Source organism: Centruroides sculpturatus, unplaced genomic scaffold, assembly GCF_000671375.1.
Source record: "Centruroides sculpturatus isolate CEXI.00-Female unplaced genomic scaffold, Cexi_2.0 scaffold2, whole genome shotgun sequence".
Lineage (NCBI taxonomy): Eukaryota > Metazoa > Arthropoda > Arachnida > Scorpiones > Buthidae > Centruroides > Centruroides sculpturatus.
Genome location: NW_019384369.1, coordinates 515,051 through 529,968, shown reverse-complemented (window position 1 = coordinate 529,968; position 14,918 = coordinate 515,051). Strand labels below are relative to the sequence as shown.

Here is a 14,918-nt window from a genome sequence, read left to right as displayed (position 1 = left end):
AATAATATATGGTTAATAAAAATCTATTTTAAGCTTACAAACAAATAAATTTTAGTTTTTAATATAGTACAAAAAAAGTAATCTAAATTTACGAATGCGTGTACTGTAAATACAGTACATACTTGTATATATTTTAATATGATTTTATGTGCTTTAAACGTTTATCTAGTGATATTACGACTTCAATATTTGTGGCGGACAGACGTAAAGTCGAATAAAATGACTTAAACTTGATTTTTATTTTTCCATATACTTTTTTAACAAGCGACGTATAATCGGGAACGACGTAACTCGAAACGACGTAAGTCGAGGTATGCCTGTATATATATACCAATAGCAATATAAAAGATTAATTAATCTTTTAATCAAAAGTGAAAACTAAAACTGACAATTAAATATTTTAAAAGAAAAATGAAATGCTACTTAGATTTTGAATTTTATTATGAACAGGAAAAGTTTGGAATAGATAAAATGTTTCAAAATTATACTGCCAATAATTATAGAATCTAAATGAAATGTGTAAATTAAACAATTTTTTATAATTTCTTTTGAAATATTTGTAAAAGTTTGTAATTTCAAAAGTATTCATTATTTTCCTTCAAAAAAGATTTTTCTTTTTAATCTTTCTGTCTTGTGAGCACTAAGACAGCCTTTTAATTAAGGCCATTGTGGATTTAGCAAGGCCCACAATACAGCAGCCAGAAGCCACATAGCTACAGATGGGATCGACATCTAGGATGGACCAACCTTCAAAAAATTCTTGGGAGTTTTTGACCCATCCAGATTCGTTCATAGCTTCCCACAGTAGTAGGCTGACACCTTAACTGCTTGGCCATCTAGCCATCAAAGGCATTACAGTAATGACCCTATCAGTTCAAGGTGGTTGGAAGATAATTCTGCCTTCTTGAAAATGCAAGACAGATTTCCTCCCATGCAACCAATCCTCTTCATTTGTCCATTCACCTAGTATATGCATATTTATAACAAATAATTCAGGAAGGCTTTTTCTTCCTCCTGTTCTACCCACTCAAGTGTGAGCTCACCTTTAAATAATCATTTGCAAATTTTTAAATAGTTATAAAAACTAAATATAAATAAAAACTTAGCAAACAGATTAAATTAAATAAAAATTATTTTAAAATAAAAAAAATATGAAATGCATTTTTTAAAATTTAAATAGTTATTTTTGCCACATTGGTTGTTTAAAAATATGTGGAATGAGCCACTATTCAAAGGTATCACTTGAAAAATTGGTATGGAATTACTTTTTAAAATAACAGTCTTCACATTCTATACAGCATTTACAGCACTTCTGAAACATATACTGAAGTCCATTTTGTGAAAGTTGTTTAAAGAAGGTGGATGTAGTAATCTTCATTTCACATTTTTGTTAACCTTTCTTCTTCTCAACTTTTTCTTAAGAGTTGGAAAAGCCCAGAAATTGCAATACAAGACGTCTGTATTATACGGAGAATGTGCTATGGGTTAGCCACTAACTTTCTCCAAAACCTGCATTGCTACTTGGTTCCCATGTTGCCTACAGTTATCCTGAACTGAAACCATTCTTGGTTAAGCAGTTCCAATCTTTCTTTGTGCATTGCTCCTTTCAGATGAACTCACAAATTTTTTGCACAATATTCTGCATTTACAGTTTGATTCTCAGAAGTAAAAAATAATATCCCATGGGAGCAAAAATAATAAAATCAATATCAACTATTTTTGAAGAATCACAAATCTAAAATTTCTTGGGAGATAACAAATTGATGTGTTTCCATAAAGCTTGACTGCTGTTTTGATTCATGATCAAAATGTTTGATTCAAGCCTTGTCAGTGATAACTCTTATTAGAAAAAGTCAAGAACTATTTCTACTTTCTGAACAAAGTGATGACCTTACTTACAGATACATGTGACATATACAGATGAATCTTTAGCTACATCTAGCTACACCAACATTCAACTGTTCAGATATAAATATTACAAATACAGTGAAAACTGCTTAGGCGACCACCTGCATTTGACGGGCACCTGTCAAAACGGGCAAAAATTTCTGGCACTGAATAGTTTATCCATAGAGTCTTCGTATAAGTTACCTGTATTAAACGACCATCTGTGTAACGTGACTACGGGCATAAATTTTTGGTCTGAAACAGCATACAACAACTGTAATAAGCGATCACTTCCGCAAATATATCTGGTCTAAACTATTGTTCAACAACGTTTTTCCCTTCTAATATAATGAATTAGTCTAAACTCTCATTCGAACCCACCTCGGGCACTTCTCCCACAATTGAAATTAGGTGCAGGTGTAATGAATTAGTCTAACAACAAAGGAAATTCATTTCAGTTTGTTCGAAATTGTCCGAAAAACGAAAGAAATGCAAAGTGCTGTAGTTAGAAGATCATGTTAAAGTTATCACAACAGCAATAGCGAGGTTGCGGCTGAAGTTTTCATCTGTAAAACGTAAACGTTGAACGTCAAGCGCCACTGTCTTATAAGCGGCGCTCAATGTTTGACGTTCATGTTTTACAGATGAAAACTTTGGCCACAACCTCTCTAATTAGCGGTGAAGTTTAACTGTGGGAAAATGAAATTTATTTTACAGCAGACCTACAGTATTTTCCTTAGGGGTATAAAATATTGTACACGATACAATTAATCAGCTGATCTCATTTGATAAAATTTATTTTTATTTATTTATTTATTTTGAAGCTCATATACAGTACAGTACGTGTGTGATAAATAGTTTCTGTATCAACCTACTTTATTTCCATGATATTTTTAGAAAAATAATATCCAAGTAAATTTTCGCATGCAAAATATTCGAAAAACAATAAACGCATTAATGCAAAAATCAGTTTTACAGGCAACCTTCCTTTTTTGATTCCGCAGTGACAATCACGGAATATAATGAAATCATATAATGAGAAAAAATAATAAAATCGTTTTATTAATAATTAAAAATTTTTCTTATTGTACTTAAGAAAATATAAAATATGAAAAAATACAGTATTTTTAAAGTTAAAATAAGCTTAAACTAACGAATACCAAAACCAAAAAGATGTAGAGATATAACGCGCTTGTATATCGATGACGTAATACACGTAACTGAGGAGCGAACGAAAACAACCAAGTTGAATTAAGTTGAAAAAAGAAAATGTGACTATTGCATTAAAATATTGGTATTAAATTTGTCTTATAAAATCACGACGACTCCCGTAAATCGAGTTATCCCATAAGAATAAAATACAATACCAATATAGCCCTATCGTTGAAAAAATTTGCTTATTTTTGCTCACCTCGAGTTTTGCTTAGTAGAAATGGCTAAAAAGTGTGCAAAATACGTACAGAAATATGGTATTACATCACCACCTGTATTGGACGACCACCTGTCTAAATTACCACTTTTTGAACGAACCGTGGGTAGTCGCCATAGACAGGTTTTACTGTATCTATTGTACTTCAAATAAATGTTCTATTGTTTATCTTTTACAATGTTTTCCTTATTCACATAAGTTGACAGACACCTATTCTGTGGTTCATTCTGAATGAATTCTGAAATTCTTAAAATGTTTCCATCACTTGAATACAGTCAATCTGTCCAACATTTCTCCATCATATGCTTCTTGACCATTGAAACATTTTCTGGCCACTTTTGCATAACTTCACAAAATTCAACTCCCACTCCGATATATACACATAAATGCAAAAAAACACATCTTCACTCCAACTAAAACAAAATATGTAGGATAATCTTCCCTCACCAAAAACATATAACTCATTCTCATAATAGTAGTATAGTATAATAGTACAATGGTATAGTAATATTCTAATACTGAGTAACTTTACACATCCTTAATCTTTTCAAAAGCAAATTTGAAATTTTAATTGAAAAGATATAAAAATCATCATCATCATCTAAAAAAAATTAATTATTATTTTGTTCTGAGAGCTTATTTATCTATCTATATTTAGAAAAGTAGCAGTAATTATGATAAATTTAAGACAAACTGTTGGGAAATATCAGTTTCACATTTCACTTTAATATAAAATAAAGAAAATCTGCTGAGGTCTATCTTTTGAGTATTCAGTTATTTATTTTCATTGATAAAAATTTGTATTTCATTTATGGAATGATTCAAAATATTTTAACACTATAAATAAATATATTCTTTTCTTTGCAGTTGACTGAAATAGCAACAAGATTGACTTAGGAGAAAAGAAGATGGTATGTGTTGACAATAAAGACAAACAAATGGAGAATCTGACTCTGAAGTTGTAAATAAACACTTGTTATCATTTTATAGTATGTTATCTGTTTTGTTTTCATTGATAATCCCATATAAGTGTTAACATTCACTTTTTGAAGCACTCTTTATACAAGTTGGATGACAGTTAGTTAACTGTAAACAAATTATTAGAATTTGAATTAAGTGTTATTTTATAGAAGTAATGCATGAATTTCTAGTATAAAAAATTATATAGAACTTAAAAATGTTAGATAATAAAATAAAAAGCATGAAAATAAATATTTATTTTAGTAATTTCTTGTTCATTGTCTGAATTAGCAAAATGAATAGCACTTTATATTACCTAATAATTATTTTTACTTTGCTTTTATTATATATATATTTGTTTTGAACATAAATAGTCATGATTTATTTATATTGTTATAAATATTTGTGTTTTATTAATATATTATTGCCTTTTATCAATAATAATTTATTTTTGAAAATATAAGAATTGTAGAGGTATTTTTTTTATTTGACATTAATTAAATTTCACCATTTATTTTTTAGAGAATTTGACAGAGTTTCAATAGAAAACAATTCAGACTATTAAATTGCATTTTCTTCTTGCACTCCTTTTGCTATAGAGTTTGAACTGTACAGTGTAAACAGAAATTGTGATTAAAAATTATGCAACTAAGTGTGTTAGTAATTCTTCCATTAACATGAGTAATTGGTTCTATGAGAATAGTACATAAATAAAAAGAACATAAATGGAGAAATTACTGTACATATAATGTATATCTAAAAAGAAATTATATATTAATAATTTTAACAGTAATTCTATAACTGTTTAGATTATACGAAATAAGTTAGAATTGAAAACTTATGCTGAACAAATATATGTAAAATGATTAAGCTACAATTTATGTTAAATATATTACATAAAAGAAAATATTAAACTCTTTCTATTAAAGTGAAGTCATAAAACATCTAAAGCTTTTATCTGTAAGAAATTTAGGAGAAAAAGACTAAAAATATATATTTCCTGATAACAATATGATCTCTCGGCAAATCAGATTTAGTATGATTTTCAATTTATTTGCTAAATCATTTCTGAGATTTATAGTCATCAAGTGAAATAAATGGTCCAAAAATGCTATTAAAATCCAATAATGATATCTAATCAGAAGATGGAATATGCCACATTTCCTTTTATTCCTCTGTAAAACATACTTTTTCAGCATTTAGTGACAATAAGATAAGTTACATTTATGTGTCATCATTCACTAATATCCATATATTGGAAACTTTAAATGTACGCATATTAATATATGAATTATACTTAAATAGTCCACTTAAAATAATCTTTAGTTTTTTTAACATTAAAAAGTATTTTGAAGTAGATTAATAGAATTTGTGTGTGTAAAGTTGGCAATACTACAACAAATAACTTTATTAAATGAATAAATCAAATAAATCAAAAATGAAATAATGATGAAATATTTGATTCAAAATACAAAACTTTTCAAATTGTTAAAAGCAAAAAATAAATATAATAAATATTATTAAAACAACCTTATTTATATAACTAAACTTTTCATAGTATTTACTGCAATTATTGCATTACCAAATTACTGCATTTTAGTTTTAGGATTACTGGGATATTTTTATCAACTGTTTATAGCACAAATCTGATTTTTTTCACATGTATTCTATTGATAAATTTCTAAAGTTTCTAAAGTTAAACTGAGGTCAACTGCCATAAACCTTTTAGTCCAATTCTTGGAAAATCAGCTGAGCTTGAAAGCCTAGTGCTTTACACTGATGATGTGTATACAACTTCCTGTTTGTTATGGTGCACGTGGACAAGATAAACAAAATATTTTGATGACGCACAGATAATCTGTTCATGGATAATCAGGAGTTTGGTGTATTAGTATTTCTATTGATGTTCTGTATATTTACATTGAAGATGAAATGAAAAGAAAACAGATTATAATGAAGACATATTTATAAATTAAGCTAAAAATTTAACTGTAGAGTTGACATGAAAACTTAACTTTCAGATTGGTGATTTCCTTTCTGTCCTTATGTTATGATTTACATATACGAGCACTAAGGTTTGGCTTTATGGAGGACTTATCATACACTATTGACATTCAAACAATAATGGAAGAATAGAGTTCATCCATTACCGTTTGATTACTCTGACAAACGTCAATAGTATGCAATAAGTCCTCCAGAGAGCCAAACCTTGATGCTCATATATCCAAAAACTTAATTTACATTAAAATCTGAAAGCCTAAAATTTCCTATGGTCTCCAATTTGTTTTATTGTCCTCAGATAGACAGTTGCAATTGAAGCATATTATGAAGATTATGCTTCAATTTAATATAACATATGCTTCAGATTATGAAGCATATGTTATATTAAATATATGTAACTATTTTAAATTCTTTGTACGAATTTAAGTTATCATTACAATCTGAAAAATTAAATTTCTAGTTAAGAACTATGTGACTGTTATTAATTTATTTCTAATGATAAATAAATACATTCTCAACCATAACTTTTCTAAATAGTTACATCAAAACTTAAAATTCAAAATTATTATTAATAAATATTTAAAATATACTTATTGAATTTATAAAATTTCTGTTCTCAAAAACTTTTTCAACAATTTTAAAATTTAATATGATTAAAATTATTTCCAGATTTGATTTATTTCTTTTTTGTATAGATGAAAATGGCTGAGAAAACATGGATGAAATAAAATTGCTTTATTAAAAAATCCATAAGTTCTTTAAAGTTCTTTTTAAAATCTATCACACAAAACTATTTTTGAAATCTTATTCCAAAATATAATAGACTCATTTTATAGCAACCATTAGAGGACATGTCAAAAACAGATGTTATATTGAATTTTCCAAATATTTTCCAATTTTTGGCAGAAAAATATCAATTAAATCATACAATTTCTTACCTATATAAGAAAAATTCTCCAAAACAAAAAAAACCTAGCTTATAAATTATTATTATTTAAACTAATTTAAAAAGCAAAGAAAAATATCACTACATTTAATTATTAACAACAAATTAATAGCATTCAAATCAGAAAAACAAAAAATCAATCAAACATGGTTACTAGATTTTACAAATGTCAGGCCTTTTGCAACATTTTTAAAAGAATGAAATATTATTTTTTCATAATATAATTTATTAATTTTTACAATTTAGGTATATAAAGTAACACAATACACTAGAAGGAACTGAATGAGTTCAAAATAAATAAAAGTTATATACAATATTCTGTTTAATTAAATTAATTAATGTAGTCTAATTCTTCCCAAATGAGAGGAATTACATCTCAAAAACAACTGTATGAACAGCCTTGACAAATGCACATATACTTTGGAATCAATTGTATGTTTGAAGGATTTATAATAGGTTTCATATTTATATGTTGTAAGTTTTGTCATTTAATTAATGGTTCAAGGTATGTTGTTGATTTTATTAATTATCAAGATTACATTTATTCATAAAGCATTTTTATTTTTATATAAATTACGCACTATTTTGATTAAGATTTATTTTTAATGTAAACACATATATTTATCTAAGAGGATAGAAGAAGAATATTAATTAATCCACCTCTGACTACAGACTTATTACATGTTTCTATATTAAAAATTATTCTGTAACTTCTAGTAATTTGCACATAATAATATAGTAATTCACATAACAGACTTAATTTACATAAATAACTATCTCCTAGTCTTTCTTAAAAACACCATAACAGTCTTTTGTTTTAAATTACATTCTGAGTATTCAAAAATATTGTTTTCTAAAGGTTTATAATATGGAAAGTAATTGTCAAAAATTTGTTCTTTTTCATAACTACTCTACAATACTTTAATAGCATTTGTTGCTTTATTTATTGCAGCAGTAGTCTGCAATTTACATACATTACTATTCACTGTCACATGATCTTCAAAACTGACATTTTCTGAAGAGATATATGCTTCATAATTGTTCACAATAAAAATTTGTCTTTCTCATTGATCTCAGATCTTCCAAAAAGCAGAGAAACTTTTGCTGATGGCTCTTCATCATCAGATTGCTTGACATACTCGAAATTCTGAAAGCAGTTTTGACAGGTTTTCTCAAAAACTGCATGCCAAAAATCATGCTTTGTGAATAGCAATTAAAACATTAACTTCAAAACATTTACCAATTTCTAAGCAAAACCTCAACAAACAAATTTTAATAATTTGGTTGATGAGTTTCTATCTGTAACATTCTTTAAAATTCCAAATTACTCCTTGATTTAGAGGCTGAAGGAAAGAAGTCACATTTGAAAGCAGAAATTCAACTTTTATAATGATTAAACTTTTAATTTCTGGCAAATTATGCAGTGCAATTATTAATAATTAAAAAATGTTCCTTTCTCTCAAGAAAGACACATCTATTAACCATTTTCTTGTACAAATTGCAGACCTATTCTTAAAAAATCTTGTGCTTGTAGGAGTTTTCCAAGATATTCTTCATTGGTTGTTATACTGTGGAGAGTTACTAAATTGAGGTAACTATGAGACAAGTCTACTGCATCATTTTATTCTTAAAATTACGAAAGATTTTACTCATTGTTTTTTTATATGACAATTCATCAAAAAAGTCAAAAGGAAATAAATTATTTATGCTTTAGAAATATAGATGCTTTTGTCATTTTATATCAATTTTAAAATAATTATTGAGCTATCTTTGTAACAAATGTAATTATTTAGATAAAACAAAATATATCAACATTTTTATTTTATGTTAAATGAGATACAAAGTTATTCTATTTATCTCATATTTAAAATATTTATGTAAATTTTAAAATTAATTAAATTATGGACTAAAAGTCATAATTTAGTCCATACATACTTGGTAGTATATATAAGTGTATATATTTTATCATATTTAATTTTGTTATTTTCAAATTATATATTTTATCTACTAGTAAGTACAATACTGACATGAAGTGGAACACTTACATTTTTCAATTATCATCAAAAGTAATTTCTGTGACTAAAACTATTTTATGATAATTATGATAAGTACACTTATTGTTCTTTGGGCTTCTTTCCAAAATATTTTATTTAATAACCTTCAGAAATTTTCACGCACACCTATAATCCTCTCGTGGCACACTGACTGAAAATCACTGCATTAAACATTAATAATATATTCATCCCTCAAAAAATAAACAAGTTGTATTATATTTTATTACAGTGATATTATGCATTTTTTACATACAGTATTTTCTAATATTTTTAAATTTAAATCAGAAACATCACACTTTGAAAAACAACATAAAAGAACTAGAAATTTAATTATATAAATTTAAATTTTTTAGTCCATATTTTTCAATCTAATTAATAGTTTATATAAGAAATCATAATTTTTAGATGATTATTAATTTAAGACATATTTACCTGCAACTAACGAATGTTGAGTAGCAACAGAAGACATATGATGACCATTCACATGTGTATCCAATCTGAATATTTCAACAGGTTTCTGGCTGTTTGCATCCCAAACACGAAGTTGGTGATCCATACCAGTGGAAGTAAATAATCCAGTATCAAATGGATACCACTGAACACATCCCACACTGAATGAATGGGCATGTCCTGAACGTCTGAGTTATTCAACAATAAAAATCATAATTTAATTTCATCAAAATGTATTATATTAATAATAACTTAAGAATCAACTTACTTATCAATTCTGCATGCAACATTGCATGTGTATTGTGGATTTCCTTTCAAGTTATATAAATCATGAATGAAAATTGTACCATCTGTTCCTCCAGATAGCAAACTAAATTTAAAAATATTTCAATAAATCATGATTAAATTTTAAAAGTATTACTGTATATACATTTAAATATTAAAATAAAAAGTTTAAGAATAGTTTATCCTATAAAAATTTTCTTTATTTGCATATTTTATTAATTTGAACACAAATTAAAAAATTATATAAGTTTGTGGTGACCAAACTTTGTCATGATAGGAGCCATACACTGCCTATCAGAAATACATAAGAGCCACATCCTATATTACAGGAGTTGTACTGCATAATGCCAAAATTGCCACTGAGCAACATTTTTATTAAAGTGGCAATAAAAATATAATATTGACGATAAAATCCCTAATCTGCTTATTTCAACATTCAGCATGAAACTAAATCACAAAGCACATTTCAGGAAAAACATCAAAATGTTCAGCTTTTGTGTGATGGAAGTCACCACACACCTAGCAAGTCATGATGTCATATGGCAATATTCGAGGAAAGCAGGAAGTGACATTGAAAACCAAAATTAGTTTTCATGCAATGCTGCCCAGCATTCCAGATTAGGTAATTTTATCGACCAACAGAAAATTTGCAGTGACTTTTTTTTCCACTTTGATCTTTTTCAGTAGACTAAAACACAAAAATTTTTATATGACAGAACATATGAAATATTGTTTAAGCATTGTGATCAAGTGTGTTATTCAGAATTATTCATTAAAAAATTATTCAAAATTGATTCCTATTTCTAAGTGACAGCTTAATATTTTACTTTTTATTTCTAGACTCCAAACTTACTAATTAATGCAAATGCTACCAACATCTGCATTAATTATTAGGTAAAACTGTTAGCAATAAATAATTTTATATGGCAAAATATTTGGTGATTTTTAAAAATTTTCTAGAGCAACCTTTGATATTTGAATAGTATTTTATATATAGCCTATGTATTGCATACATGTATGTGTATTAAGAGATAAAAGACTGACTTTAGGTAAAAAGGTCTGATATATGGGAGCTACAATAAGGATCAAGAAGAGCCACATGCAACTTCAACATTTCGATATATAGTAAGCAGAAAAACTAGAAAAACAATTAATACTTACTATCTGTTTTCTACAGTTTCTATATCAATTGTATTAACACCTCCAGCATGAGATCTTTCCAAGTCTCGAAAATTGCTCAGTTCCAATGATAAGACACGACGTGTAGTCTCTGCAACTTGAAAACTCCTACTTTCAATAGATCCATTTCTCAGTTGTTCCAGAAAACTCAGCATCAAGATTTGCAATATGATTATAACAAAGTGATAAACATTCTGTAATATATTAAAAATTTAAAGTTATAATACATTACCAAATGAATTTATTGTACAAATTATTTTAAAATTGAATACTTAACTAGTTAACTTAATATAAAATCATTAAATATATTTAAGAGAAAAAGATTAAAAACTTAGAACTCAAATTAATTCTGGTTCCTTTTCTTCCTGAATGAAATGAGAATAAACCATAAATATTACAATTATTTAAGCAAAGTGTGTTTCTCAATTTAAATATTTTTTAAAATTTAGTAAATTCTTTTTCTTTTTACATTTGTTTTACTTTATTAATTTATTATTATATAGAAATAAATAAGTTAAATAATAAATATTAAATGAANATCTGTCTAAAATGGAGTCTGAATAAAATTGCTCTCTTCAGAAGAGAGCAATTTTCTGTTAAATCTCACTACAGGATGGAAACTTGTCCATGGAATTGATGATATTATTGAATACTAAGAACAAAACCTAACCTGGATAAAGTGGAAAATTATGATGCCATTTGTAGAAAAAATAAGTAAAATCATCTCTAGATATATCAGTCATTACAGAGCATGACAAATTGTATTTTGAAAATGATTTCAAACTCTGTCAGAGAAACAAAGGTTATATGACAAGAGAACATATAGACACGAGGGTTTTCTTGGAATTAACCAGGGACAGAATCAAATACTTTCGAAAATTGAATGAATTTACAATTTTGTAATTAAAGTATTGGTTTTGTTGCATACTGATAAAAATTAATAATTCTAAGATCTTGAAAATTGTATTAAGAGATACAACACTAATAAGGCCAGTTATAAAATGATACAACTACTATGTTTTTTGTGCTTAGTTTTATTAAGATATCACAAGTAACTGAAAGTACTGAAAAACTGAACTGATAGTTATTATATGTTACATATAATAACTATCAGTTCAGTTTTTCAGTACTTTCAGTTACTTGTGATATCTTAATAAAACTAAGCACAAAAAACATAGTAGTTGTATCATTTTATAACTGGCCTTATTAGTGTTGTATCTCTTAATACAATTTTCAAGATCTTAGAATTATTAATTTTTATCAGTATGCAACAAAACCAATACTTTAATTACAAAATTGTAAATTCATTCAATTTTCGAAAGTATTTGATTCTGTCCCTGGTTAATTCCAAGAAAACCCTCGTGTCTATATGTTCTCTTGTCATATAACCTTTGTTTCTCTGACAGAGTTTGAAATCATTTTCAAAATACAATTTGTCATGCTCTGTAATGACTGATATATCTAGAGATGATTTTACTTATTTTTTCTACAAATGGCATCATAATTTTCCACTTTATCCAGGTTAGGTTTTGTTCTTAGTATTCAATAATATCATCAATTCCATGGACAAGTTTCCATCCTGTAGTGAGATTTAACAGAAAATTGCTCTCTTCTGAAGAGAGCAATTTTATTCAGACTCCATTTTAGACAGATTTTACTGACTAATAATGTAGTCTAACTATAATGTAATATCCTACTAAATAGTGCTGCAATTGTAAAGTGCCAATAAATATTTAGGAATGGATCTTTACCCATATTTATTAAATGGAAAACTGTTTGATATATCTGTGAATTACCAAATATGACATTGTTATCATCAAATCACATAACTTTCAAATTCTCAAACTCAAATTTGTGTGCAAACCTCATTATTATATCCTATTCATTTCTTATTGTTGAGGCTGCTCAGTTTAGCACCACATTCTATTTAGTGCTAATTTCAAAGATAAATAAGTAGTGGAACTAAATTAAAGTTTGACTGTACATTTATTGTTTTTAATCTTTTAGAACTTTTTTTATGGTAAATGATTATACACTTGAAAAGTAATCCTCAAAAATAAATCCAATTCAAACTATTTTTTCTAACACAATTTTAAGTTTTTAGCACTTTGAATTAGAGCTATGCTAATGTTTTAGTAGGCTAGTGTTAGGATGGAATAACTTTACCAAAATTAATTTGTCATAAAACCACAAAGTTTTATAAAATTTATTTTCATTATTTGTTTGATTTATATGTTGCAATTAAAACTATATATTAACAACAGTCTACCAAACTTAATGTTGGATTAAAGAGACAAGACATACATAGACTATATATTAAATTTACATGAAAGAAAACTATCAATTCTGTGCCATTTATAAGGTAGTGCTGTAACATCTCTCAGCTGTTTTTTATATACAGGGTTGGGCAAAACAGATAAAAAGAATATACAAACATGACAGAAATAATGGAAAAATATATATTTAAAAATAACCACAGTACAAATAAAAATTTACTACTTTCAATCAGGAATGTCAAATTTCATTACTTGAATATCACACCAGGTAGTATCCACCAATACAAACAAACCATTACTCAAGCACTGGACAAAAACCTCAATCAAATAAGATATGTCTAAGGGAATATTCTGCATATCTGCTATACAATCCTTAAGATCAGAGTGATTGAGGGCATGTGGTGAACACCTGATTCTTCAAGTACACCAGAAGTCTAAAATAATCAAATCTGTAATCACACTGGTCAATGTTTTCAAATCTTGAAATCATACAATCAGGAAACACACATTTCAAGATTGTCATGAACTGATGGGCAGTATGGGCATCATGCTGAAACCATATGTGCAGAAGGTTTCAATTTCAACATGTAAGATCCTTCATACAGTTATCATCAATTATCATTTTTAAAATAAGACTTCACAGCAAATGCAAATGCCCATAGTGTTCTGTAACCATGAAGTCATGATTGCATATGGCTCTCCTTTCCCAATCCAGTCCAAGTCCATATCTCATGCATGTGCATCTTATACCCTGTTGTCAAATCAAGCTATGCATTTAGCCCACCCTGTATATATTATTATATGATAATAAAGAATAAATATGAACATATACATTCTTCTTTATCTGCACTTAATTATTACTCAAGCATCGACACAAAAACATTTATAATGCAGCCTTTTATTTCAATTTTCTAACATTTTTGGCCATTTTGAAAGGCCTTCATCAGGAACATAACAATCAAATAATTCTTATTTTAAAACAGACATTTGTTCTGAAATGTTACAAATTTTGAATTTTCTTAAATGCACAGGCTCGTATATAAATAAATACAATCTATAATGGTACTTGTACACCAAAAATAAAAATTATTGTACAGGTATACCTCGACTTACGTCGTTTTGAGTTACGTCGTTCCTGATTATACGTCGTTTGTCAAAAAAGTATATGGAAAAATAAAAATCAAGTTTAAGTCATTTTATTTGACTTTACGTCTGTCTGCCACAAATATTGAAGTCATAATATCACTAGAAAATCATTTAAAGCACATTAAATCATAATAAAATATATACATTTACACGTATGTACTGTATTTTCAGTACATGCATTCATAAATTTAGATTACTTTTTCCTGTACTATATTAAAAACTAAAATTTATTTGTTTGTAAGCTTAAAATAGATCCTTATTAACCATATATTATTAAAAATGCATTAATAAATAAAATACAGAAC

At 27.1% G+C, this 14,918-nt stretch overlaps 1 protein-coding gene across 1 annotated transcript in view; it reads right to left on the bottom strand.

Annotated features, from left to right (window-relative positions):
- LOC111613716 (DNA excision repair protein ERCC-8-like) overlaps positions 1-14,918 on the bottom strand; it is a 27,724-nt gene that overhangs the window by 9,478 nt on the left and 3,328 nt on the right. Inside the window, exons 2-4 of the mRNA XM_023355057.1 lie at positions 11,174-11,385; positions 9,996-10,097; positions 9,710-9,915 (exon numbers count right to left, since the gene is read on the bottom strand). Of these exons, the coding sequence (XP_023210825.1) occupies positions 9,710-9,915; positions 9,996-10,097; positions 11,174-11,346 (481 nt within the window). The 5' untranslated portion in view covers positions 11,347-11,385. The remainder of the gene's footprint in view (positions 1-9,709; positions 9,916-9,995; positions 10,098-11,173; positions 11,386-14,918) is intronic.